Source organism: Panulirus ornatus, chromosome 11, assembly GCF_036320965.1.
Source record: "Panulirus ornatus isolate Po-2019 chromosome 11, ASM3632096v1, whole genome shotgun sequence".
NCBI classification, from domain to species: Eukaryota; Metazoa; Arthropoda; class Malacostraca; order Decapoda; family Palinuridae; genus Panulirus; species Panulirus ornatus.
In genome coordinates this window covers 20,179,884-20,204,512 of record NC_092234.1, presented here as the reverse complement: position 1 = coordinate 20,204,512, position 24,629 = coordinate 20,179,884, and the positions used below count along the sequence as shown (strand labels likewise).

Here is a 24,629-nt window from a genome sequence, read left to right as displayed (position 1 = left end):
AATTCAGCACAAAAACAAGGTTGTGCCTGAGAATTGGGTGAAAGCTATTATCGTTCCTTTATTCAAAAGAAAAGGTGCTAAAGGTTTATGTAGCAATAATAGGGGAATAAGTCTAAGTTTACCAGGAAAAGTGTATGCAAGAATGTTAACTGAAAGTGATGGAAGTGACTGAATGCAGAATCAGTGAAGAGCAAGGGGGTTTTAGGAAAGGTAGGGGACGTGTGGATCAGATTTTTGTAGTAAAGATGACCATGGAAAAGTATCTAGCAAAAGGTAACAAGTTGTATGCAGCTTTTATGGATCTGGAGAAAGTGTATGAAACAGTCAAGTGGAATACATAATGGGATGCATTAAGGATAAATGGTATAGGTGGACAATTGTTGGATGGTGTGAAAGCCTACTATAGAGTAGCAAATGCACGTGTAAGAGTGGATGGACAGCTGAGTGAACATTCTCGGATACATGTAGGTGTGAGGGAGGGCTGTGTGATTTCACTGTTGCTTTTCAATACAAATATACATAGTTTAACATATATTTTTTTCATACTATTCGCCACCTCCCATGTCGGCGAGACAGCATTAAGAACAGAGGACTAAACCTTTGAGGGAAATCCTCACTTGGCCCCATCTCTGTTCCTTCTTGTTGAAAATTAAAAATGAGAGTGGAGGATTTCCAGCCCCCCGCTCTCTCCCCTTTTAGTCGCCTTCTACGATATGCAGGGAATACATGAGAAGTATTCTTTCTCCCCTATCTCCAGAGATATTATATATAATAATATAATTATAATTTTTTCGTTTTATTTTGCTTTGTCGCTGTCTCCCGCGTTAGTGAGGCAGCGCAAGGAAACAGACAAAACAATGGCCCAACCCACCCACATACACATGTATATACATACACGTCCACACACGCAAATATACATACCTATACATCTCAATGTACACATATATATATACACACACACACACAGACATATACATATATACACATGTACATAATTCATACTGTCTGCCTTTCTTCGTTCCCATCGCCACCTCGCCACACATGGAATAACAACCCCCTCCCCCCCTCATGTGTATGAGGTAGCGCTAGGAAAAGACAACAAAGGCCACATTCGTTCACACTCAGTCTCTAGCTGTCATGTAATAATGCACTGAAACCACAGCTCCCTTTCCACATCCAGGCCCCACACAACTTTCCATGCTTTACCCCAGACGCTTCACATGCCCTGGTTCAATCCATTGACAGCACATCAACCCCGGTATACCACATCGTTCCACTTCACTCTATTCCTTGAACGCCTTTCACCCTCCTGCATGTTCAGGCCCCGATCACACAAAATCTTTTTCACTCCATCTTTCCACCTAAAATTTGGTCTCCCACTTCTCCTCGTTCCCTCCACCTCTGACACATATATCCTCTTTGTCAATCTTTCCTCACTCATTCTCTCCATGTGACCAAACCATTTCAAAACACCCTCTTCTGCTCTCTCAATCACACTCTTTTTATTTCCACACATCTCTCTTACCCTTACATTGCTTACTCAATCAAACCACCTCACAACACATATTGTCCTCAAACACCTTATTTCCAGCACATCCACCCTCCTGCGCACAACTCTATCCATAGCCCATGCCTCGCAACCATACAACATTGTTGGAACCACTATTCCTTCAAACATACCCATTTTTGCTTTCCAAGATAATCTTCTCGACTTACAAACATTCTTCAATGCTCCCAGGATTTTCGCCCCCTCCCCCAAACCTATGATTCACTTCCGCTTCCATGGTTCCATCCACTGCCAGATCCACTCCCAGATATCTAAAACACTTTACTTCCTCCAGTTTTTCTCCATTCAAACTTACCTCCTAATTGATATAACCCTCAACCCTACTGTAACTAATAACCTTGCTCTTATTCATATTTACTCTTAACTTTCTTCTTTCACACATTTTACCAATCTCAGTCACCAGCTTCTACAGTTTCTCACATGAATCAGCCACCAGTGCTGTATCATCAGCAAACAACAACTGACTCACTTCCCAAGCTCTCTCATCCACAACTGACTGCATACTTGCCCCTCTTTCCAAAACTCTTGCATTCACCTCCCTAACAACCCCATCCATAAACAAATTAAACAACCATGGAGACATCACACACCCCTGCCGCAAACCTACATTCACTGAGAACCAATCACTTTCCTCTCTTCCTACACGTACACATGCCTTACATCCTCGATAAAAACTTTTCACTGTTTCTAACAACTTGCCTTCCACACCATATATTAATAATACCTTCCACAGAGCATCTCTATCAACTCTATCATATGCCTTCCCCAGATCCATAAATGCTACATACAAATCCATTTGCTTTTCTAAGTATTTCTCACATACATTCTTCAAAGCAAACACCTGATCCACACATCCTCTACCACTTCTGAAACCACACTGCTCTTCCCCAATCTGATGCTCTGTACATGCCTTTACCCTCTCAATCAATACCCTCTCATATAATTTACCAGGAATACTCAACAAACTTATACCTCTGTAATTTGAGCACTCACTTTTATCCTCTTTGCCTTTGAACAATGGCACTATGCAAGCATTCCGCCAATCCTCAGGCACCTCACCATGAATCATACATACATTAAATAATCTTACCAACCAGTCAACAATACAGTCAACCCTTTTTTAATAAATTCCACTGTAATACCATCCAAACCCGCTGCCTTGCCGGCTTTCATCTTCCGCAAAGCTTTTACTACCTCTTCTCTGTTTACCAAATCATTTTCCCTAACCCTCTCACTTTGCACACCACCTCGACCAAAACACCTTATATCTGCCACTCTATCATCAAACACATTCAACAAACCTTCAAAATACTCACTCCATCTCCTTCTCACATCACCACTACTTGTTATCACCTCCCCATTTGCGCCCTTCACTGAAGTTCCCATTTGCTCCCTTGTCTTACGCACTTTATTTACCTCCTTCCAGAACATCTTTTTATTCTCCCTAAAATTTAATGATACTCTCTCACCCCAACTCTCATTTGCCCTCTTTTTCACCTCTTGCACCTTTCTCTTGACCTCCTGTCTCTTTCTTTTATACATCTCCCACTCAATTGCATTTTTTCCCTGCAAAAATCGTCCAAATGCCTCTCTCTTCTCTTTCACTAATAATCTTACTTCTTCATCCCACCACTCACTACCCTTTCTAATCAACCCACCTCCCACTCTTCTCATGCCACAAGCATCTTTTGCGCAAGCCATCATGCTTCACTAAATACATCCCATTCCTCCCCACTCCCCTTACCATTTATTTACATAATATACAAATGGCTTGAGGGAATAATTGGTATACATGGGGTGTTCAGTGTTGTAAATGGAAATGGTGAAGAGCTTGTGGATTTATGTGCTGAAAAAGGACTAGTGATTGGGAATACCTGGTTTAAAAAGTGAGGTATACACAAGTATACGTATGTAAGTAGGAGAGATGGCCAGAGAGCGTTATTGGAATACGTGTCAATTGACAGGCGCACGAAAGAGAGACTTTTGGATGCTAATGTGCTGAGAGGTGCAACTGGAAGGATGTCTGATCATTATCTTGAGGAGGCTAAGGTGAAGATTTGTATGGGTTTTCAGAAAAGAAGAGTGAATGTTGGGGTAAAGAGGGTGGTGAGAGTAAGTGAGCTTGGGAAGGAGACTTGTGTGAGGAAGTACCAGGAGAGACTGAGTACAGATTGGAAAAAGGTGAGAACAATGGAAGTAAGGGGAGTGGGGGAGGAATGGGATGTATTTAGGGAATCAGTGATGGATTGCGCAAAAGATGCTTGTGGCATGAGAAGAGTGGGAGGTGGGTTGATTAGAAAGGGTAGTGAGTGGTGGGATGAAGAAGTAAGATTATTAGTGAAAGTGAAGAGAGAGGCATTTGGACAATTTTTGCAGGGAAAAAATGCAATTGAGTGGGAGATGGATAAGAGAAAGAGACAGGAGGTCAAGAGAAAGGTGCAAGAGGTGAAAAAGAGGACAAATGAGAGTTGGGGTGAGAGAGTATCATTAAATTTTAGGGAGAATAAAAAGATGTTCTGGAAGGAGGTAAATAAAGTGCGTAAGACAAGGGAGCAAATGGGAACTTCAGTGAAGGGCGCAAATGGGAGGTGATAACAAGTAGTGGTGATGTGAGAAGGAGATGGAGTGAGTATTTTGAAGGTTTGTTGAATGTGTTTGATGATAGAGTGGCAGATATAAGGTGTTTTGGTCGAGGTGGTGTGCAAAGTGAGAGGGTTAGGGAAAATGATTTGGTAAACAGAGAAGAGGTAGTAAAAGCTTTGCGGAAGATGAAAGCCGGCAAGGCAGCAGGTTTGGATGGTATTGCAGTGGAATTTATTAAAAAAGGGGGTGACTTTATTATTGACTGGTTGGTAAGGTTATTCAATGTATGTATGACTCATGGTGAGGTGCCTGAGGATTGGCGGAATGCGTGCATAGTGCCATTGTACAAAGGCAAAGGGGATAAGAGTGAGTGCTCAAATTACAGAGGTATAAATATGTTGAGTATTCCTGGTAAATTATATGGGAGGGTATTGATTGAGAGGGTGAAGGCATGTACAGAGCATCAGATTGGGGAAGAGCAGTGTGTTTTCAGAAGTGGTAGAGGATGTGTGGATCAGGTGTTTGCTTTGAAGAATGTATGTGAGAAATACTTAGAAAAGCAAATGGATTTGTATGTAGCATTTATGGATCTGAAGAAGGCATATGATAGAGTTGATAGAGATGCTCTGTGGAAGGTATTAAGAAAATATGGTGTGGGAGGCAAGTTGTTAGAAGCAGTGAAAAGTTTTTATCGAGGATGTAAGGCATGTGTATGTGTAGGAAGAGAGGAAAGTAATTGGTTCTCAGTGAATGTAGGTTTGTGGCAGGGGTGTGTGATGTCTCCATGGTTGTTTAATTTGTTTATGGATGGGGTTGTTAGGGAGGTGAATGCAAGAGTTTTGGAAAGAGGGGCAAGTATGAAGTCTGTTGGGGATGAGAGAGCTTGGGAAGTGAGTCAGTTGTTGTTCGCTGATGATACAGCGCTGGTGGCTGATTCATGTGAGAAACTGCAGAAGCTGGTGACTGAGTTTGGTAAAGTGTGTGAAAGAAGAAAGTTAAGAGTAAATGTGAATAAGAGCAAGGTTATTAGGTACAGTAGGGTTGAGGGTCAAGTCAATTGGGAGGTAAGTTTGAATGGAGCAAAACTGGAGGAAGTAAAGTGTTTTAGATATCTGGGAGTGGATCTGGCAGCGGATGGAACCATCGAAGCGGAAGTGGATCATAGGGTGGGGGAGGGGGCGAAAATCCTGGGAGCCTTGAAGAATGTGTGGAAGTCGAGAACATTATCTCGGAAAGCAAAAATGGGTATGTTTGAAGGAATAGTGGTTCCAACAATGTTGTATGGTTGCAAGGCATGGGCTATGGATAGAGTTGTGCGCAGGAGGATGGATGTGCTGGAAATGAGATGTTTGAGGACAATGTGTGGTGTGAGGTGGTTTGATCGAGTAAGTAACGTAAGGGTAAGAGAGATGTGTGGAAATAAAAAGAGCATGGTTGAGAGAGCAGAAGAGGGTGTTTTGAAATGGTTTGGGCACATGGAGAGAATGAGTGAGGAAAGATTGACCAAGAGGATATATGTGTCGGAGGTGGAGGGAACGAGGAGAAGTGGGAGACCAAATTGGAGGTGGAAAGATGGAGTGAAAAAGATTTTGTGTGATCGGGGCCTGAACATGCAGGAGGGTGAAAGGAGGGCAAGGAATAGAGTAAATTGGATCGATGTGGTATACCGGGGTTGACGTGCTGTCAGTGGATTAAATCAGGGCATGTGAAGCGTCTGGGGTTAACCATGGAAAGTTGTGTGGGGCCTCGACGTGGAAAGGGAGCTGTGGTTTCAGGCATTATTGCGTGGCAGCTAGAGACTGAGTGTGAACGAATGTGGCCTTTGTTGTCTTTTCCTAGTGCTACCTCGCACACATGAGGGGAGGAGGGGGATGGTATTCCATGTGTGGCGAGGTGGCGATGGGAGTGAATGGGGGCAGACAGTGTGAATTGTGTGCATGGGTATATATGTATGTGTCTGTGTATGTATATATATGTGTACATTGAGATGTATAGGTATGTATATTTGCGTGTGTGGATGTGTGTGTGTGTATACATTGTGTATGTGGGTGGGTTGGGCCATTTCTTTCGTCTGTTTCCTTGCGCTACCTCGCAAACGCGGGAGACAGCGACAAAGCAAAATAAAAAAAAAATACAATAATACTTATGTATATCTCTCTTTTTAAACCAGGTATTCCCAATCACCAGTCCTTTTTCAGCACATAAATCTACAAGCTCTTCACCATTTCCACTTACAACACTGAACACCCCATGTACACCAATTATTCCCACAACTGCCACATTGATCACCTTTGCATTCAAATCACCCATCACTTTAACCCAGTCTTGTGCATCAAAACCACTAACATACTCATTCAGCTGCTCCCAAAACACTTGCCTCTCATGATCTTTCTTCTCATGCCCAGGTGCATATGCACCAATAATCACCCATCTCTCTCCATCAACTTTCAGATTTACCCATATCATTCCAGAGTTTACTTTCTTACACTCTATCACATACTCCCACCACTCCTGTTTCAGAAGTAGTGCTACTCCTTCCCTTGTTCTTGTCCTCTCACTAACCCCTGACTTTACTCCCAAGACATTCCCAAACCACTCTTCCCCTTTACCCTTGAGCTTCATTTCACATAGGGCCAAAACATCGAGGTTGCTTTCCTCAAACATACTACCTGTCTCTCCGTTTTTCTCATCTTGGTTACATCCACACACATTTAGACACCCCAATCTGAGCCTTCGAGGAGAATGAGCATTCCCCTCGTGACTCCTTCTTCTGTTTCCCCTTTCAGAAAGTTAAAATACAAAAAGGGGAGGGTTTCTAACCGCCCTGCTCCTGTCCCCTTTAGTCGCCTTCTACGACACGTGAGGAATGCGTGGGAAGTATTCTTTCTCCCCTATCCCCAGGGGTTTTCAGAAAAGAAGAGAGAATGTTGGGGTGAAGAGAGTGGTGAGAGTAAGTGAGCTTGGGAAGGAGACTTGTGTGAGGAAGTACCAGGAGAGACTAAGTACAGAATGGAAAAAGGTGAGAACAAAGGAGGTAAAGGGAGTGTGGGAAGAATGGGATGTATTTAGGGAAGCAGTGATGGCTTGCGCAAAAGATGCTTGTGGCATGAAAAGCGTGGGAGGTGGGCAGGTTAGAAAGGGTAGTGGGTGGTGGGATTGTAATAATGCACCGAATGCCACATTACTCACCTTTGCATTCAAATCACCCATGCCTATAATCTGGTCTTGTGCATCAAAACTACTAACACACACACTCAGCTGCTCTCAAAACACTTGCCTCTCATGATCTTTCTTCTCATGCCCAGGTGCATATGCACCAATAATCACCCATCTCTCCTTCCACTTTCAGTTTTACCCATACCAATCTAGAGTTTACTTTCTTACACTCTATCACATACTCCCACCACTCCTGTTTCAGGAGTCGTGCTACTCCTTCCCTTGCTCTTGTCCTCTCACTAACCCCTGACTTTACTCCCAAGACATTCCCAAACCACTCCTCCCCTGTACCCTTGAGCTTCGTTTCACTCAGAGCCAAAACATCCAGGTTCCTTTCCTCAAACATAGTACCTATCTCTCCTTTTTTTCTCATCTTGGCTACTTCCATACACATTGACACACCTCAATCTGAGCCTTTGAGGAGGATGAGCACTCCCCGTGTGACTCCTTCTTCTGTTTCCCCTTTTAGAAAGTTAGAGTACAAGGAGGGGAGGGTTTCCAGCACCCCGCTCCCGTCCTCTTTAGTCGCCTTCTACGACACGTGAGGAATGTGTGGGAAGTATTCTTTCTCCTATGAATCCACTGGGAAAATGAAACACGATAAGTTCCCAAGTGCACTTTCATGTAATAATCACATCATCAGGGGAGATCCAAGAGAGAAATATAAGTCAGTTGATATACATCAAAGAGACGAAGCTAGAACGCCATTTGGTAAACATGTTAATCACATGTTTACCAAATGGCGTCCAAGCCTTTTTTTTTTTTTTTTTTTTGCCGCTGTCTCCCGCATTTGCGAGGTAGCGCAAGGAAACAGACGAAAGAAATGGCCCAACCCACCCCCATACACATGTATATACATACGTCCACACACGCAAATATACATACCTACACAGCTTTCCATGGTTTACCCCAGACGCTTCACATGCCCTGATTCAATCCACTGACAGCACGTCAACCCCGGTATACCACATCGATCCAATTCACTCTATTCCTTGCCCTCCTTTCACCCTCCTGCATGTTCAGGCCCCGATCACACAAAATCTTTTTCACTCCATCTTTCCACCTCCAATTTGGTCTCCCACTTCTCCTCGTTCCCTCCACCTCCGACACATATATCCTCTTGGTCAATCTTTCCTCACTCATTCTCTCCATGTGCCCAAACCATTTCAAAACACCCTCTTCTGCTCTCTCAACCATGCTCTTTTTATTTCCACACATCTCTCTTACCCTTACGTTACTTACTCGATCAAACCACCTCACACCACACATTGTCCTCAAACATCTCATTTCCAGCACATCCATCCTCCTGCGCACAACTCTATCCATAGCCCACGCCTTGCAACCATACAACATTGTTGGAACCACTATTCCTTCAAACATACCCATTTTTGCTTTCCGAGATAATGTTCTCGACTTCCACACATTCTTCAAGGCTCCCAGGATTTTCGCCCCCTCCCCCACCCTATGATCCACTTCCGCTTCGATGGTTCCATCTGCTGCCAGATCCACTCCCAGATATCTAAAACACTTTACTTCCTCCAGTTTTGCAGTTTCTTATCTGAATCTGCCTCCAGCGCTGTATCATCAGCGAACAAGTGACTCACTCCCCAAGGCCTCTCATCCACAACACACTGGATACTTGCCCCTCTCTCCAAAACTCTTGCACTCACCTCCCTAACAACCCCATCCATAAACAAATTAAACAACCATGGAGACATCACACACCCCTGCTGCAAACCGACATTAACTGGGAACCAATCACTTCCCTCTCTTCCTACTCATACACATGCCTTACATCCTCGATAAAAACTTTTCACTGCTTCTAGCAACTTACCTCCCACACCATATACCCTTAATACCTTCCACAGAGCATCTCTATCAACTCTATCATATGCCTTCTCCGCATCCATGAATGCTACATGCAAATCCATCTGCTTTTCTAAGTATTTCTCACATACATTCTTCAAAGCAAACACCTGACCCACACATCCTCTACCACTTCTGAAACCACACTGCTCCTCCCCAATCTGGTGCTCTGTACATGCCCTGACCCTCTCAATCAATACCCTCCCATATAATTTCACAGGAATACTAAAAAAACTTATACCTCTGTAATTTGAACACTCACCTTTATCCCTTTGCCTTTGTACAATATTACCATACATGCATTTTGCCAATCCTAAGGCACTTTACCATGAACCATACATACACTGAATATCCTCACCAACCAGTCAACAACACAGTCATTCCCTTTTTTTAATAAATTCCACTGCAATACCATCCAAACCCGATGCCTTGCCGGCTTTCATCTTCCTGAAAGCTTTCACTACCTCTTTCTCTGTTTACCAAATCGTTCTCCCTAACCCCCTCACTTCGCACACCACCTTGACCAAAACACTCTATATCTGCCACTCTATCATCAAACACATTTAACAAACCTTCAAAATACTCACTCCTTCTCCTTACATCACCACTACTTGTTATTACCTCCCCATTTGCCCCATTCACCGAAGTTCCCATTTGTTCCCTTGTCTTACGCACTTTATTTATCTCTTTCCAAAACATATTTTTGTTCCCCCTAAAATCTAATGATACTCTCTCATCCCAACTCTCATTTCCCCTCTTTTTCACCTCTTGCACCTTTCTCTTGACCTTCTGCCGCTTTCTTTTATATATCTCCCAGTCATTTGCACCACTTCCCTGCAAAAATTATCCAAATTCTTCTCTTCCCTTTCACTAACAATCTTACTTGTTCATTCCACCACTTACTACCCTTTCTAATCTGCCCACCTCCCATGCTTCTCATGCTACAAGCATCTTTTGCGCAAGCCATCACTGCTTCCCTAAATACATCCCATTCCTCCCACACTCCCCTTATGTCCTTTGCTCTCACCTTTTGCCATTCTTCACTTAATCTCTCCTGGTACTTCCTCACACAAGTCTCCTTTCCAAGCTCACATACTCTCACCACTCTCTTCACCCCAACATTCTCTCTTCTTTTATGAAAATCTCTACAAATCTTCACCTCTGCCTCCACAAGATAATGATCAGACATCCCTCTAGTTGCCCCTCTCAGCACATTAACATCCAAAAGTTTCTCTTTCACACGCCTATCAATTAACATATAATCCAATAATGCTCTCTGGCCATCTCTCCTACTTACATATGAATACTTATGTATATCTCTCTTTTCAAACCAGGTATTCTCAATCACCAGTCCTTTTTCAGCAAATAAATCTACAAGCTCTTCACCATTTCCATTTAAAACACTGAACACCCCATGTAAACCAATCATACCCTCAAGTGCCACATTACTCATCTTTGCATTTAAATAAGCCAACACTTTAACCTGGTCTCATGCATCAAAGCTGCTAACACACTCACTCAGCTGCTACCAAAACACTTGCCTCTCATGATCTTTCTTCTAATGACCAGGTGCATAGCCACCAATAATCACCTCTCTCCATCCACTTTCAATTCTACCCATATCAATCTAGAGTTTACTTTCTTACACTCAAGCATATACTCCTACAACTCCTGCTTCAGGGGAAGTGCTACTCCTTCCTTTGCTCTTGTCCACTCACCAACCCCCGACTTTATCCCCAAGACATTTCCAAACCACTCTTCCTCTTTACCCTTGAGCTTTGTTTCACTCAGAGCCAAAACATACAGGTTTCTTTCCTGAAACCCACTACCTATCTCTCCTTTTTTCTCATCTTTGTTACATCTATACACATTTAGACACCCCAATCTGAGCCTTCGAGGAGGATGAGCACTCCCCGCATGACTCCTTCTGTTTCCCCTTTTAGAAAGTTAAAATACAAGGAGGGTAGGGTTTCCGTGATTCTGCACGCAGACTATTCTAAAATACAAATATTTACACACTGTAGGACTTGTTCTTTAGAAAAAAGACAGTAAAATCCAGCAATCTTGTATTATTTAGGTAACATTTCTAAGTTAAATGGCAAACAATTAATGAATGAAATCATCTTTTCACACATAGCCTAGAGACTTTCCTGTAACATAACACAAAATACAGTAGTTTCTAACATTACGAACATCAAAGTAAAAAACAAACAGCCTAGAAGAAGGAGCTGGAAGGGTAACCAGAGTAGTAAGTAAATTGGATGGGCTACCTGGAGAAAAAGACTTAAGGAATGGCTTGAGAGAGATGACTAGAGGAATGTCATGGAAGGGAAAACTAGAGGAACAGTTCAGAAGTAGAAAATGGAGGAATAATCATGAAGGAAAGGTGTGATTAGTAGGTGGGAGCATAAACAAAAGGACTTCCCAAAGAAAAGGAAATGATTCTGAAAATAAAAGGTGCCACAGAAACATTCCTTGCTCAAAACTGACCTGGAGTTCTGACATGCCGGTAGACAGTAACAGAGTGAAAAGGCTGATGATGAGGCGATGGTGCTTTCGCAAGGCCAAATATGCCTTACCACACAGTTCCTGAAATCTGAGATTAAGAGTTAGAATGGAGGTCTCAAAATCTGAATTATTTTCAAAACCTAAGGAGGAAGGGGTCTATTTCTCTCATTTTTTTTCATACATGATTGCTGTTTCCCATGTTAGCAAGGTATTTAGTGCCAGGAAACAGACTAAGAAAGACACAGTTAGTTGGGATGTAAGTTTGAATGAGGAAAAATTAGAGGAAGTGAAGTGTTTTAAATATCTGGGAGTGGACTTAGCAGCAAATGGAACCATGAAAGTGGAAGTGAGTTATAGGGTGGGGAGGGGCCAAAGGTTCTGAAAGCTATGAAGAATGTGTAGAAAATGTTATCTCAGAACAAAAATGGGTATGTTGAAGGAATAAAGGTTCCAACAATATTATATGATTGCAAGGCATGCACTGTACGGAGGAGGGTGGATGTGTTGAAAATGAAATGCTTGTGGACAATATGTGGTGTGAGGAGGTCTGACCCTGTAAATAATGAAAAGGTGAGAGAGAGAGAGGTGTGGTAATAAAGAGTGTGGTTGAAAGAGCAGAAGAGGGTGTGTTGAAATGGTTTGGACACATGGAGAGAATGAGTGAGGAAAGACTGACAAAAAGGATATATGTGTCAGAGGTGGAGGGAACAAGGAGAAGTGGGAGACCAAACTGGAGGTAGAAGGATGGAGTGAAAGTGATTTTTGAGCAATTGGGGCCTGAACATGCAAGAGGGTGAGAGGTGTGCAAGGATTAGTGTGAATTAGAACGATGTGCTATACTGGGGTCAACATGCTATCAACAGACTGAACCAGGGCATTGAAATATCTGGTAAACCATGGAAAGGTCTGTGAGGCCTGGATGAGGATAGGGAGTTGTGGTTTCTGTACATTACACATGACAGCTAGAGACTGAGTGTGAACCAATGTGGCCTTTTTTGCCTCTTTTCCTGATACTACCTTGCTGATGCAGGGGGTGGTGATGCTGTTTCCTGTGGGAGAGGGTGAAGCCGGGAATGGATGAAGGCAAGGGAGTATGATTGTGTACAAGTGTATATATGTAGATGGCTGTTAATATGTATGTATAGGTGCAAATGTACATGTATATGTATTATGCACCAAAACCACAGTTCCCTATCCACATCCAAGCCCCACTTCTTTCCAAGTTTTACCCAAGACATTCTACATTCCCTAGTTCACTCCACTGACAGCACACTGACCCCAATACACAACATTGTTCCAATGCACTTGATTCCATGCACGCCCTTCATCCTCCTTCATGTTCAGGCCCTAATTGCTCAAAATCATTTTCACTCCATCCCTCCATCTCCAATCTGATCTGCTTCTCCTTGTTCCCTCTACTTCTGACATATATATCCTGTTTGTCAACCTTTCCTAACTCATTCTCTCCATACGTCCAAACCATTTTAAGACACCATCTTCTCCTTTCTCGACCACACTCTTCATATTACCACATATCTCTTATCCTTTCATTACTTACTCAATCAAACCACCTCACACCACATATTGTCCTCACACATTTCATTTCCAACACATTCACCCTCTGCTAAGAGAAACCTAATTCATTATGCAACCCATCCTTTACAGAATAAACCCCCTCCCCAGCAAAAAATGAAACGACAAAGAAAAAATCTTTAAAAACATCTGGAAATCTATTCATGTTCCAAGTAATTAAGACAAACATCTGACCTGCTAAGAATGTATAAAAATGCAACATTATCCCTACATTATGCCTAACAGGTAAACTACAAATATATAGAAAACACAAACAATATGCTCAACAGGTAGTTTCAATATTCTTGTTTCATGTTCCCAATCATTTTACCAGTTTGCATAATACATATGCAAAATAAACAAGGTAGCAAGTCTGCCACAGGGAGTTGGGCACCCCTGCTGGAGACCCAGCTCCACAAATACTTCCAACAAGAGGTGCATGTGACTGCAAACATGAATGGTGAGCCTGCATCTGCTTTTAACGAGAGTTGCAAGTTCATACAGGTAAGCAGATGTAAGAAGAATAAAAGATAAATGTATGAGGATGGAAGTAGCAAATAATTTTAAAAAGGAAAAATTGGACATACTAGGTTTGTGAGAGAAAAGACTTAAAACTTTTTTAAACCTCCAAGTGAAATGGAATGCAGTACAATCTCAGAAGTAAAATACTCAGTAATCAGATTTTTATACCAAACTGCCTTTCTCAACTCAGCAAGGTAGTATTAGGAACAAATGAACAAAGGCCTATTTTGGATACGGCCACCCTTTAGCTGTCAATCACAATGAGTTGAAACCTCAGCCCCTTGATACAATAAGAACAAAAGAAACAATCACAGAAACATAACTGGCTAATGTCTGTAAAATGCATACAAAGGACGAAAAAATATTCTACGCCTGCTCCCAAATTCACATTGGGATTTGTTCCTGAAAAAGAAAAGGGGAGAATCGCTAAAAGAATGGGTGGAATGGTGTATGCAAGAGATATGTGAGGACAGGGATAAGTGGAGACGCTTTTGCTGTGCCACCCCTTGGTGGGAAGGAACGGGTGTCAAAGATACAGATAAGACAGAATCGCTAGATGGTGAACTTCAATATACCACAGCTTGTGATTGGATAGGGGAAGGGAGATTTCTCAACTTAATTTTCATGCATAACATAAACAAAATAAATAAAAATACAGTGTAGTTCAGGTACATCACCAACCCGAGGGTTGGCAACATCTTGCTAAGTGGATATCACTCTTACTCTCAAGATCCTCAGCACATGTCACCCTCATTTTTTCCAAATGTTGCTTTTTTTTTTCATACTATTCGCCATTTCCTGCGTTAGCGAGGTAGCGTTAAGAACAGAGGACTGAGACTTTGAGGCCCCCTCCTCTGTTCCTTCTTAGGAAAACTAAAAACGAGAGGGGAGGATTTCAAACCCCCTCTCCCTTCCATTTTAGTCGCCTTCTACGACACGCAGGGAATATAGGGGAAGTATTCTTTCTCCCCTATCCCCAGGGATTTCAAATGTAGCATATCGTATTACATGTGCATTCTTCTCTCGGATGCCAATTGTGAAGTAATTTTCCATGCTATAGGGTCATGCAGCAGTCACCACAGACTCCTGAAACAATGAACATGACCCCCAACTCTCAAACCACTCTCCTTCTCCCCATCATGCACCCCTGTTCCATTCCTGACTCCAACCCCTCTCTAAGAAATGATAGAAGTGTCATCTTTGGGTTGAAAAACATACCACAGTGGCTCCAAGGACTTTAGTCCTAGACTGTACAATATATGAAGAAACTGACTGTGAAAAAGAGCCCTTCATTTGGATTGTTCCATTGAAACATTCAAAACATGACTGCCTATATAAAATTCACCTCATCACTATTACAGTTATACAGCTCTAGTGGCTGATTCATGTGAGAAGCTGACGAAGTTGGTGACTCAGTTTGGAAAAGTGTGTGCAAGGAGAAAGTTGAGGGTAAATGTGAACAAGAGCAAGGTTACTAGGTTCAGTAGGGTTGAGGGACAAGTGAACTGGGATGTAAGTTTGAGAGGAGAAAAATGGGAAGTAAAGTGTTTAAGATATCTGGGAGTAGACCTAGCAGTGGATGGAACCAGTGAAGCAGAAGTGAGTCACAGGGTGGGGGAGGGGGCGAAGGTTCTAGGAGCGATGAAGAATGTGTGGAAGGAGAAAATGTTATCTCAGTGAGCAAAAATGGGTATGTTAAAGGAACAGTAGTTCCAACAATGTTGTGTGGTTGTGAGGCATGGGCTATAGATAGGGTTGTACAGAGGAGGATGGACATGCTGGATATGAAATGTTTGAGGGCAATATGTGGTGTGAGGTGGTTTGATCAAGTAAGTAATGAAAGGGTAAGAGAGATGTGTGGAAATAAAAAGAATGTGGGAGAGAGCAGAGGAGGGTGTGTTGAAATGGTTTGGACATATGGAGATAATGAGTGAGGAAAAATTGACAAAGAAGATATATGTGTCAGGGGTGGAGGAAACAAGAAGCAGGAGACCAAATTGGAGTTGGAAGGATGGAGTGAAAAAGATTTTGAGTGATCAGGGCCTAAACACACAGGAGAGTGATAGGCATGCAAGGAACAGGGTGAACTGGAACTATGTAGTATACCGGGGTTGATGTGCTTACAATGGACTGAACCAGGGCATGTGAAGCATCTGGGGTAAACCATGGAAAGGTCTGTGGAGCTTGGATGTGGGTAGGGAGCTGTAGTTTTGGTGCATTACACAAGACAGTTAGAGGCTGAGTGTGAATAAATGTGGCTTTTTTTTTTTTTTTTTTTTGCGCTACCTTCCTGAAGCAGGGTGTAGCAATGCTGTTTCCTGCAGGATGGGGTAGAGACAGAATGAATGTAGACAAGCAAGTATGAATATGTACATGTGTATATACTTATACGTGTGTGTGTGTTTATGCATATGTATGTACATGCTGATATGTACACGTATGTATATGTGTGTATATGGGCATTTATGTATATATGTGTAAACAAGTGGATGGGCCATCCTTCGTCTGTCTCTTGGCACTACCTCGCTGACACAGGAAACTGTGATTATGTATAATAAATATAAATACAATATATATTGGAATAAAAATACGTTCAACACACTCAAAACATTCATCAGCAGCCTAGTCACCACTAGCATTCCACACCTGCATAATAAATCAAAACTAATAATACAATCTCGCTCCAATGTGCTTTGCATTTGGTTCTATGAAACAATCCTTCTCATTCAAACCAATCCACGCCCAACACCCCGAGTAGAAATAAAAGATTTAACCCTGCCTCACTTTTCATCAGTTTAAACTCACAGATTCCCTCTCCCCTAACAAATGAAATAGTAGCAATACACAAACACACATAATTGACTAAACAAGCATTAGGAAAATGCCCTCCAAACACAGTCTCTAATGTGAGTCCACTAAACATATATCCTCTGAAACTATACTCTCTCTACATACAAGTTACACTTTCACATCTGTATTCTGGACATGCCCTCTCTCTCATGAACACCATTTCAACATATCAAGACCCCTCACATCCAAGCTGCACATTTCACCCTGAAGTTACCAATACAATTACTATGCAACTCATACCACAAAGACAAGTGCACATCATAAAATCTTTGACCAATGGTCCCACCAACTGGACATGGCTGCAGAAGCTTCTCCAAATCAGTGAATGAACTAAATTTTACTGTAATTAATAAGTCTGCTGGATACATTAGAAAATAACCCAATAAATCATGTAGTTAGCCATGGGTAGGAAATGAAAAGCTGCTGTACTGCATGCAATCATTCTACTCATGAGAATAAACTACTGAGCTATAGGAAATTCACCTCTGGAATTCCTGGCTTTCTTTAGCATTTTCTGCTCCTCCAGCAATCACCCGCAGAAAATCTTGAGTCAAAACAAATGGCACACGCTCTCGGTTGATGCCAAACTTCTTTTTGAAGTTTCCCAAGAAGTGGCCAAAGTCAATGTGAAAAATCTGCAATGAAAATTCAAAAATCACTGATCATCATAGAACAGTATATAACATCATGATAACATATTATCTAATAAAAGATTGAAAACTGAGGTGATGCGTATTTGAGTGTGATAAATGGGAGATGTGAGGCATGACCAATGGTAAAGTAGAGATGCTAGACAGAGGATACATCTATTATATATTTCATTTTGCTTTGTCGCTGTCTCCCGTGTTAGTGAGGTAGCGCAAGGAAACAGACGAAAGAATGGCCCAACCCACCCACATACACATGTATATACATACACATCCACACACAAAAATATACATACCTATACATCTCAATGTATACATATACATACACACACAGACATATACATATATACACATGTACATAATTCATATTGTCTGCCTTTATTTATTCCCATCGCCACCTCACCACACGTGGAATAACAACCCCCTCCCCCCTCACATGTGCGAGGTACCGCTAGGAAAAGACAACAAAGGCCACATTCGTTCACACTCATTCTCTAGCTGTCATGTAATAATGCACCGAAACCACAGCTCCCTTTCCACATCCAGGCCCCACACAACTTTCCATGGTTTACCCCAGATGCTTCACATGCCCTGGTTCAATCCATTGCCAGCACGTCGACCCCGGTATACCACATCGTTCCAATTCACCCTATTCCTTGCATGCCTTTCACCCTCCTGCATGTTCAGGCCCCGATAACTCAAAATCTTTTTCACTCCATCTTTCCACCTCCAATTTGGTCTCCCACTTCTCCTCATTCCCTCCACCTATGACACACATATCCTCTTGGTCAATCTTTCCTCACTCATTCTCTCCATGTGACCAAACCATTTCAAAACACCCTCTTCTGCTCTCTCAACCACACTCTTTTTATTTCCACACATCTCTCTTACCCTTACATTACTTACTCGATCAAACCACCTCACACCACATATTGTCCTCAAGCATCTCATTTCCAGCACATCCACCCTCCTGCACACAACTCTATCCATAGCCCACACCTCGCTACCATATAACATTGTTGGAACCACTATTCCTTCAAACATACCCATTTTTGCTTTCCGAGATAGTGTTCTCGACTTCCAAACATTCTTCAAGGCTCCCAGAGTTTTCACCCCCTCCCCCACCCTATGATTCACTTCCGCTTCCATGGTTCCATCCGTTGCCAGATCCACTCCCAGATATCTAAAACACTTTACTTCCTCCAGGTTTTCTCCATTTAAACTTACCTCTCAATTGACTTGACCCTCAACCCTACTGTACCTAATTACCTTGCTCTTATTCACATTTACTCTTAACTTTCTTCTTTCACACACTTTACCAAACTCAGTAACCAGCTTCTGCAGTTTCTCAAATGAATCAGCCACCAGCGCTGTATCATCAGTGAACAACAACTGACTCACTTCCCAAGCTCTCTCATCCACAACACACTGCATACTTGCCCCTCTTTCCAAAACTCTTGCATTCACCTCCCTAACAACCCCATCCATAAACAAATTAAACAACCATGGAGACATCACACACCTCTGCCGAAAACCTACATTCACTGAGAACCAATCACTTTCCTCTCTTCCTACACGTACACATGCCTTACATCCTCGATAAAAACTTTTCACTGCTTCTAACAACTTGCCTCCCACCCCATATATTCTTAATACCTTCCACAGAGCATCTCTATCAACTCTATCATATGCCTTCTCCAGATCCATAAATGCTACATACAAATCCATTTGCTTTTCTAAGTATTTCTCACATACATTCTTCAAAGCAAACACCTGATCCACACATCCTCTACCACTTCTGAAACCACACTGCTCTTCCCTAATCTGATGCTCTGTACATGCATTCACCCTCTCAATCAATACCCTCCCATAGAATTTCCCAGGAATACTCAACAAACTTATACCTCTGTAATTTGGTATATATGGGGTGTTCAGTGTTGTAAATGGAAATGGTGAAGAGCTTGTAGATTTATGTGCTGAAAAAGGACTGGTGATTGGGAATACCCGGTTTAAAAAGCAAGATATACATAAGTATATGTATGTAAGTAGGAGAGATGGCCTGAGAGCATTATTGGATTACATGTTAATTGATAGGCGCATGAAAGAGAGACTTTTGGATGTTAATGTGCTGAGAGGTGTAACTGGAGGGATGTCTGATCATTATCTTGTGGAGGCAAAGGTGAAGATTTGTAGGGGTTTTCAGAAAAGAAGAAAGAATGTTGGGGTGAAGAGACTGGTGAGAGCAAGTGAGCTTGGGAAGGAGACTTGTGTGAGGAAGTACCAGGAGAGACTGAGTACAGAATGGAAAAAGGTGAGAACAAAGGAGGTAAGGGGAACGGGGGAAGAATGGGATGTATTTAGGGAAGCATTGATGGCTTGCACAAAGGATGCTTGTGGCATGATAAGTGTGGGAGGTGGGTTGATTAGAAAGGGTAGTGAGTGGTGGGATGAAGAAGTAAGATCATTAGTGAAGGAGAACAGGGAGGCATTTGGATGATTTTTGCAGGGAAAAAATGCAAATGAGTGGGAGATTTATAAAAGAAAGAGGCAGGAGGTCAAGAGAAAGGTGCAAGAGGTGAAAAAGAGGGCAAATGAGAGTTGGGGTGAGAGAGTATCATTAAATTTTAGGGAGAATAAAAAGATGTTTTGAAAGGAGGTAAATATAGTGTGTAAGACAAGGGAGCAAATGGGAACTTCAGTGAAGGGGGCTAATGGGGAGGTGATAACAAGTAGTGGTGATGTGAGAAGGAGATGGAGTGAGTATTTTGAAGGTTTGTTGAATGTGTTTGATGATAGAGTGGCAGATATAGGATGTTTTGGTCGAGGTGGTATGCAAAGTGAGAGGGTTAGGGAAAATGATTTGGTAAACAGAGAAGAGGTAGCAAAAGCTTTGTGGAAGATGAAAGCCGGCAAGGCAGCAGGTTTGGATGGTACTGCAGTGGAATTCGTTAAAAAAGGGGGTGACTGTGTTGATGACTGGTTGGTAAGGTTATTTAATGTATGTATGATTCATGGTGAGGTGCCTGAAGATTGGTGGAATGCTTGCATAGTGCCACTGTACAAAGGCAAAGTGGATAAGAAAGAGTGCTCAAATTACAGAGGATACATGTGAGAATCTAAAAGATATGTACCAAAAATGTGTTCCATACAAACAGTTATGCATGTGCCCCTTCATCACCATGTGGGAAAATGCCATCCCATCAGAAATACATTGATCAGAAACCACACTCTCCAGAGAACCTCGAGTCACTCTTTTTCATCTATGCTCTGGACTTCATCCATCTCTACATTAGTGCATACATCAATTCAATACACTCCAAGACCCTTCAATGCCCATACTGTAGCTACCACAGAGAAGATACAAAACACTTATTACTCAACTCCTCTGCACTATTCCCACACAGACAAACACACATCACTAAACTTTATGACCTATAGTACCTCCCAGTCTCTGAGCATAGTGGGATTTCCATGAAAATAGAAAACCCCTTGGGAAGGAGGTAAGTAATCAAATATATCTTACATGGAATTATTATACAAGGAAAAAAGGAAGCTGATCTTATAATAAGCTGGTTGAAAGCAGTAGCTAAGGAACATGCAAATGAGATAAGGTCCCAAGGAAATTAAGGTGCTTTGACTCTGAAGAGTCAACATCAGCTAGGTAGTGTTCACTGACTGGCTGAAAGAATGAAAGATGTAATCAAGCGAATGCTTCTGCAATTTGAATCAGCTAAAAAGTGTGGAGAAGAAAGGCTTCTTTATCAGTCTGATGAGTCAGGATGTTTTCTGACCTGATATTCCTAAGAAGCATCTCATATTCCTGGGGCCCAGCATGTTGCTGTCAAAGTAAAATCAATTCAACTTGCAATAGTTAAGTTATATATGGTGAATTAGTGACAGATTTTTTGAAAGAAACTTTAGCTGAAAACATATATAAAGTGTTGCTGAACTGTTTGAAATAATGAAAAGAAATCTGAATAACAACTCACCAGTCCTTCTTGATTAACCATGATGTTGTCTGGATGACGATCACCAATACCTAGCACAAACGTGGCCACACAATAACCAGCACATGACCGTGTAAAGTTGTCTATTGCTTGCTCTAACCTAAACAATAAATATAAAAACCATACATAAATGTGGGAATACAAATGATTTTCAAAGGAAAGTCAGCAGGATATGAACAGAGGATGTATGGACCAAGTGTCTGCTTCAAAAAATTGGGATAGATATTAGAAGACAGTAAGTGAAGTTTAAGTGGCATTTATGGATCTGGAGAAAGCAAAAGATAACAGTGACACAAGGATTTATGAAAAGTGCTATGCATAAATGGGGTAAATGGAAAGTTACTATAAGCTGTAAAATGTTTTGACTATGTGGGTAAGGCATGTACACAAGTAGGGAGGGAGGAAAATGATTAGTTTTACATGAAGTTACATATGCATCAAGGATATGTAATTGCACCATGGTTGTTTAATGTTTACATACAGGATGGGGAGAGAGGAGAATGTAAGGGTCTCAGTGAAAAGCATATCTTTAGTAAACAAGGTCATTTATTAACTATTTATTCATTATACTTTGTTGGTGTCTCCCGCGTCAGCGAGGTAGCACAAGGGAACAGACGAAAGAATGGCCCAGCCCACCCACATACACATGTATATACATACACGCTGACACATGTACATATACATACCTATACATTTCAACATATACATACATGTACATTATTCTTTTATATTATACTTTATGGCTATCTCCCACATTAGCGAGGTAACGCAAGGAAACAGACGAAAGAATGGCCCAACCCACCCACATACACATGTATATATATAAACGTCCACACACGCACATATACATACCTATACATTTCAATGTATACGTATACATAGACAGACATACATATATACACAGGTATATAAAAGGGGAAACAGAAGAAGGAGTCACACGGGGAGTGCTCATCCTCCTCGAAGGCTCAGATTGGAGTGTCTAAATGTGTGAGGATGTAACCAAGATGAGAAAAAAGGAGAAATAGGTAGTATATTTGAGGAAAGGAGCCTCGATGTTTTGGCTCTAAGTGAAACGAAGCTCAAGGGTAAAGGGGAAGAGTGGTTTGGGAATGTCTTGGGAGTAAAGTCAGGGGTTAGTGAGAGGACAAGAGCAAGGGAAGGAGTAGCATTACTCCTGAAACAGGAGTTGTGGTAGTATGTGATAGAGTAAGAAAGTAAACTCTAGATTGATATGGGTAAAAGTGGATGGAGAGAGATGGGTGATTATTGGTGCATATGCACCTGGGCATGAGAAGAAAGATCATGAGAGGCAAGTGTTTTGGAAGCAGCTGAGTGAGTGTGTTAGTAGTTTTGATGCACGAGACCGGGTTATAGTGATGGGTGATTTAAATGCAAAGTGAGTAATGTGGCAGTTGAGGGAATAATTGGTGTACATGGGGTGTTCAGTGTTGTAAATGGAAATGGTGAAGAGCTTGTACATTTCTGTGCTGAAAAAGGACTGGTGATTGGGAATACCTGGTTTAAAAGGAAAGATATACATAAGTATACATATGTAAGTCGGAGAGATGGCCAGAGAGCATTATTGGATTGATGTTAATGTGCTGAGAATTGCAACTGGAGGGATGTCTGATCATTATCTGGGGGAGGCGAAGGTGAAGATTTGTAGAGGTTTTCAGAAAAGAAGAGAGAATGTTGGGGTGAAACGAGTGGTGAGAGTAAGTGAGCTTGGGAAGGACACTTGTGCGAAGAGGTACCAGTAGAGACTGAGTACAGAATGGAAAAAGGTGAGAACAAAGGACATAAGAGAAGTGGGGGAGGAATGGGATGTATTTAGGGAAGCAGTGATGGCTTGCACAAAAGATGCTTGTGGCATGAGAAGTGTGGGAGGTGGGCAGATTAGAAAGGGTAGTGAGAGGTGGGATGAAGAAGTAAGATTATTAGTGAAAGAGAACAGGGAGGCATTTGGACGATTTTTGCAGGGAAAAAGTGCAAATGACTGGGAGATGTATAAAAGAAAGAGGCAGGAGGTCAAGAGAAAGGTGCAAGAGGTGAAAAAGAGGGCAAATGAGAGTTGGGGTGAGAGAGTATCATTAAATTTTAGGGAGAATAAAAAGATGTGAAACGAAGCTAAAGGGTAAAGGGGAAGAGTGGTTTGGGAATGTCTGGGGAGTAAAGTCATGGGTTAGTGAGAGGACAAGAGCAAGGGAAGGAGTAGCAATACTCCTGAAACAGGAGTTGTGGGAGTATGTGATAGAATGTAAGAAAGTAAATTCTCGATTAATATGGGTAAAACTGAAAGTTGATGGAGAGAGGTGGGTGATTATTGGTGCATATGCACCCGGGCATGAGAAGAAAGATCATGAGAGGCAAGTGTTTTGGGAGCAGCTGAATGAGTGTGTTAGTGGTTTTGATGCACGAGACCGGGTTATAGTGATGGGTGATTTGAATGCAAAGGTGAGTAATGTGGCAGTTGAGGGAATAATTGGTATACATGGGGTGTTCAGTGTTGTAAATGGAAATGGTGAAGAGCTTGTAGATTTATGTGCTGAAAAAGGACTGATGATTGGGAATACCTGGTTTAAAAAGCGAGATATACATAAGTATACTTATGTAAGTAGGACACATGGCCAGAGAGCGTTATTCGATTACGTGTTAATTGACAGGCGTGCGAAAGAGAGACTTTTGGATGTTAATGTGCTGAGAGGTGCAACTGGAGGGATGTCTGATCATTATCTTGTGGAGGCTAAGGTGAAGATTTGTATGGGTTCTCAGAAAAAAAGAGTGAATGTTGGGGTGAAGAGGGTGGTGAGAGTAAGTGAGCTTGGGAAGGAGACCTGTGTGAGGAAGTTCCAGGAGAGACTGAGTACAGAATGGAAAAAGGTGAGAACAATGGAAGTAAGGGGAGTGGGGGAGGAATGGGATGTATTTAGGGAATCAGTGATGGATTGCGCAAAAGATGCTTGTGGCATGAGAAGAGTGGGAGGTGGGTTGATTAGAAAGGGTAGTGAGTGGTGGGATGAAGAAGTAAGAGTATTAGTGAAAGAGAAGAGAGAGGCATTTGGACAATTTTTGCAGGGAAAAAATGCAATTGAGTGGGAGATGTATAAAAGAAAGAGACAGGAGGTCAAGAGAAAGGTGCAAGAGGTGAAAAAAAGGGCAAATGAGAGTTGGGGTGAGAGAGTATCATTAAATTTTAGGGAGAATAAAAAGATGTTCTGGAAGGAGGTAAATAAAGTGCGTAAGACATGGGAGCAAATGGGAACTTCAGTGAAGGGCGCAAATGGGGAGGTG

The 24,629-nt window shown here is 42.0% G+C and overlaps 1 protein-coding gene across 3 annotated transcripts in view; it reads right to left on the bottom strand.

Annotated features, from left to right (window-relative positions):
• Positions 1 to 24,629, bottom strand: part of LOC139751360 (phosphatidylinositol 4,5-bisphosphate 3-kinase catalytic subunit alpha isoform-like) — a 230,685-nt gene that overhangs the window by 4,355 nt on the left and 201,701 nt on the right. For all 3 annotated transcript variants that reach the window (XM_071666721.1, XM_071666722.1, XM_071666720.1), the window contains exons 17-19: positions 21,321 to 21,438; positions 17,168 to 17,319; positions 11,723 to 11,828 (exon numbers count right to left, since the gene is read on the bottom strand). In XM_071666721.1, coding sequence (XP_071522822.1) covers positions 11,723 to 11,828; positions 17,168 to 17,319; positions 21,321 to 21,438 — 376 coding nt within the window. The remainder of the gene's footprint in view (positions 1 to 11,722; positions 11,829 to 17,167; positions 17,320 to 21,320; positions 21,439 to 24,629) is intronic.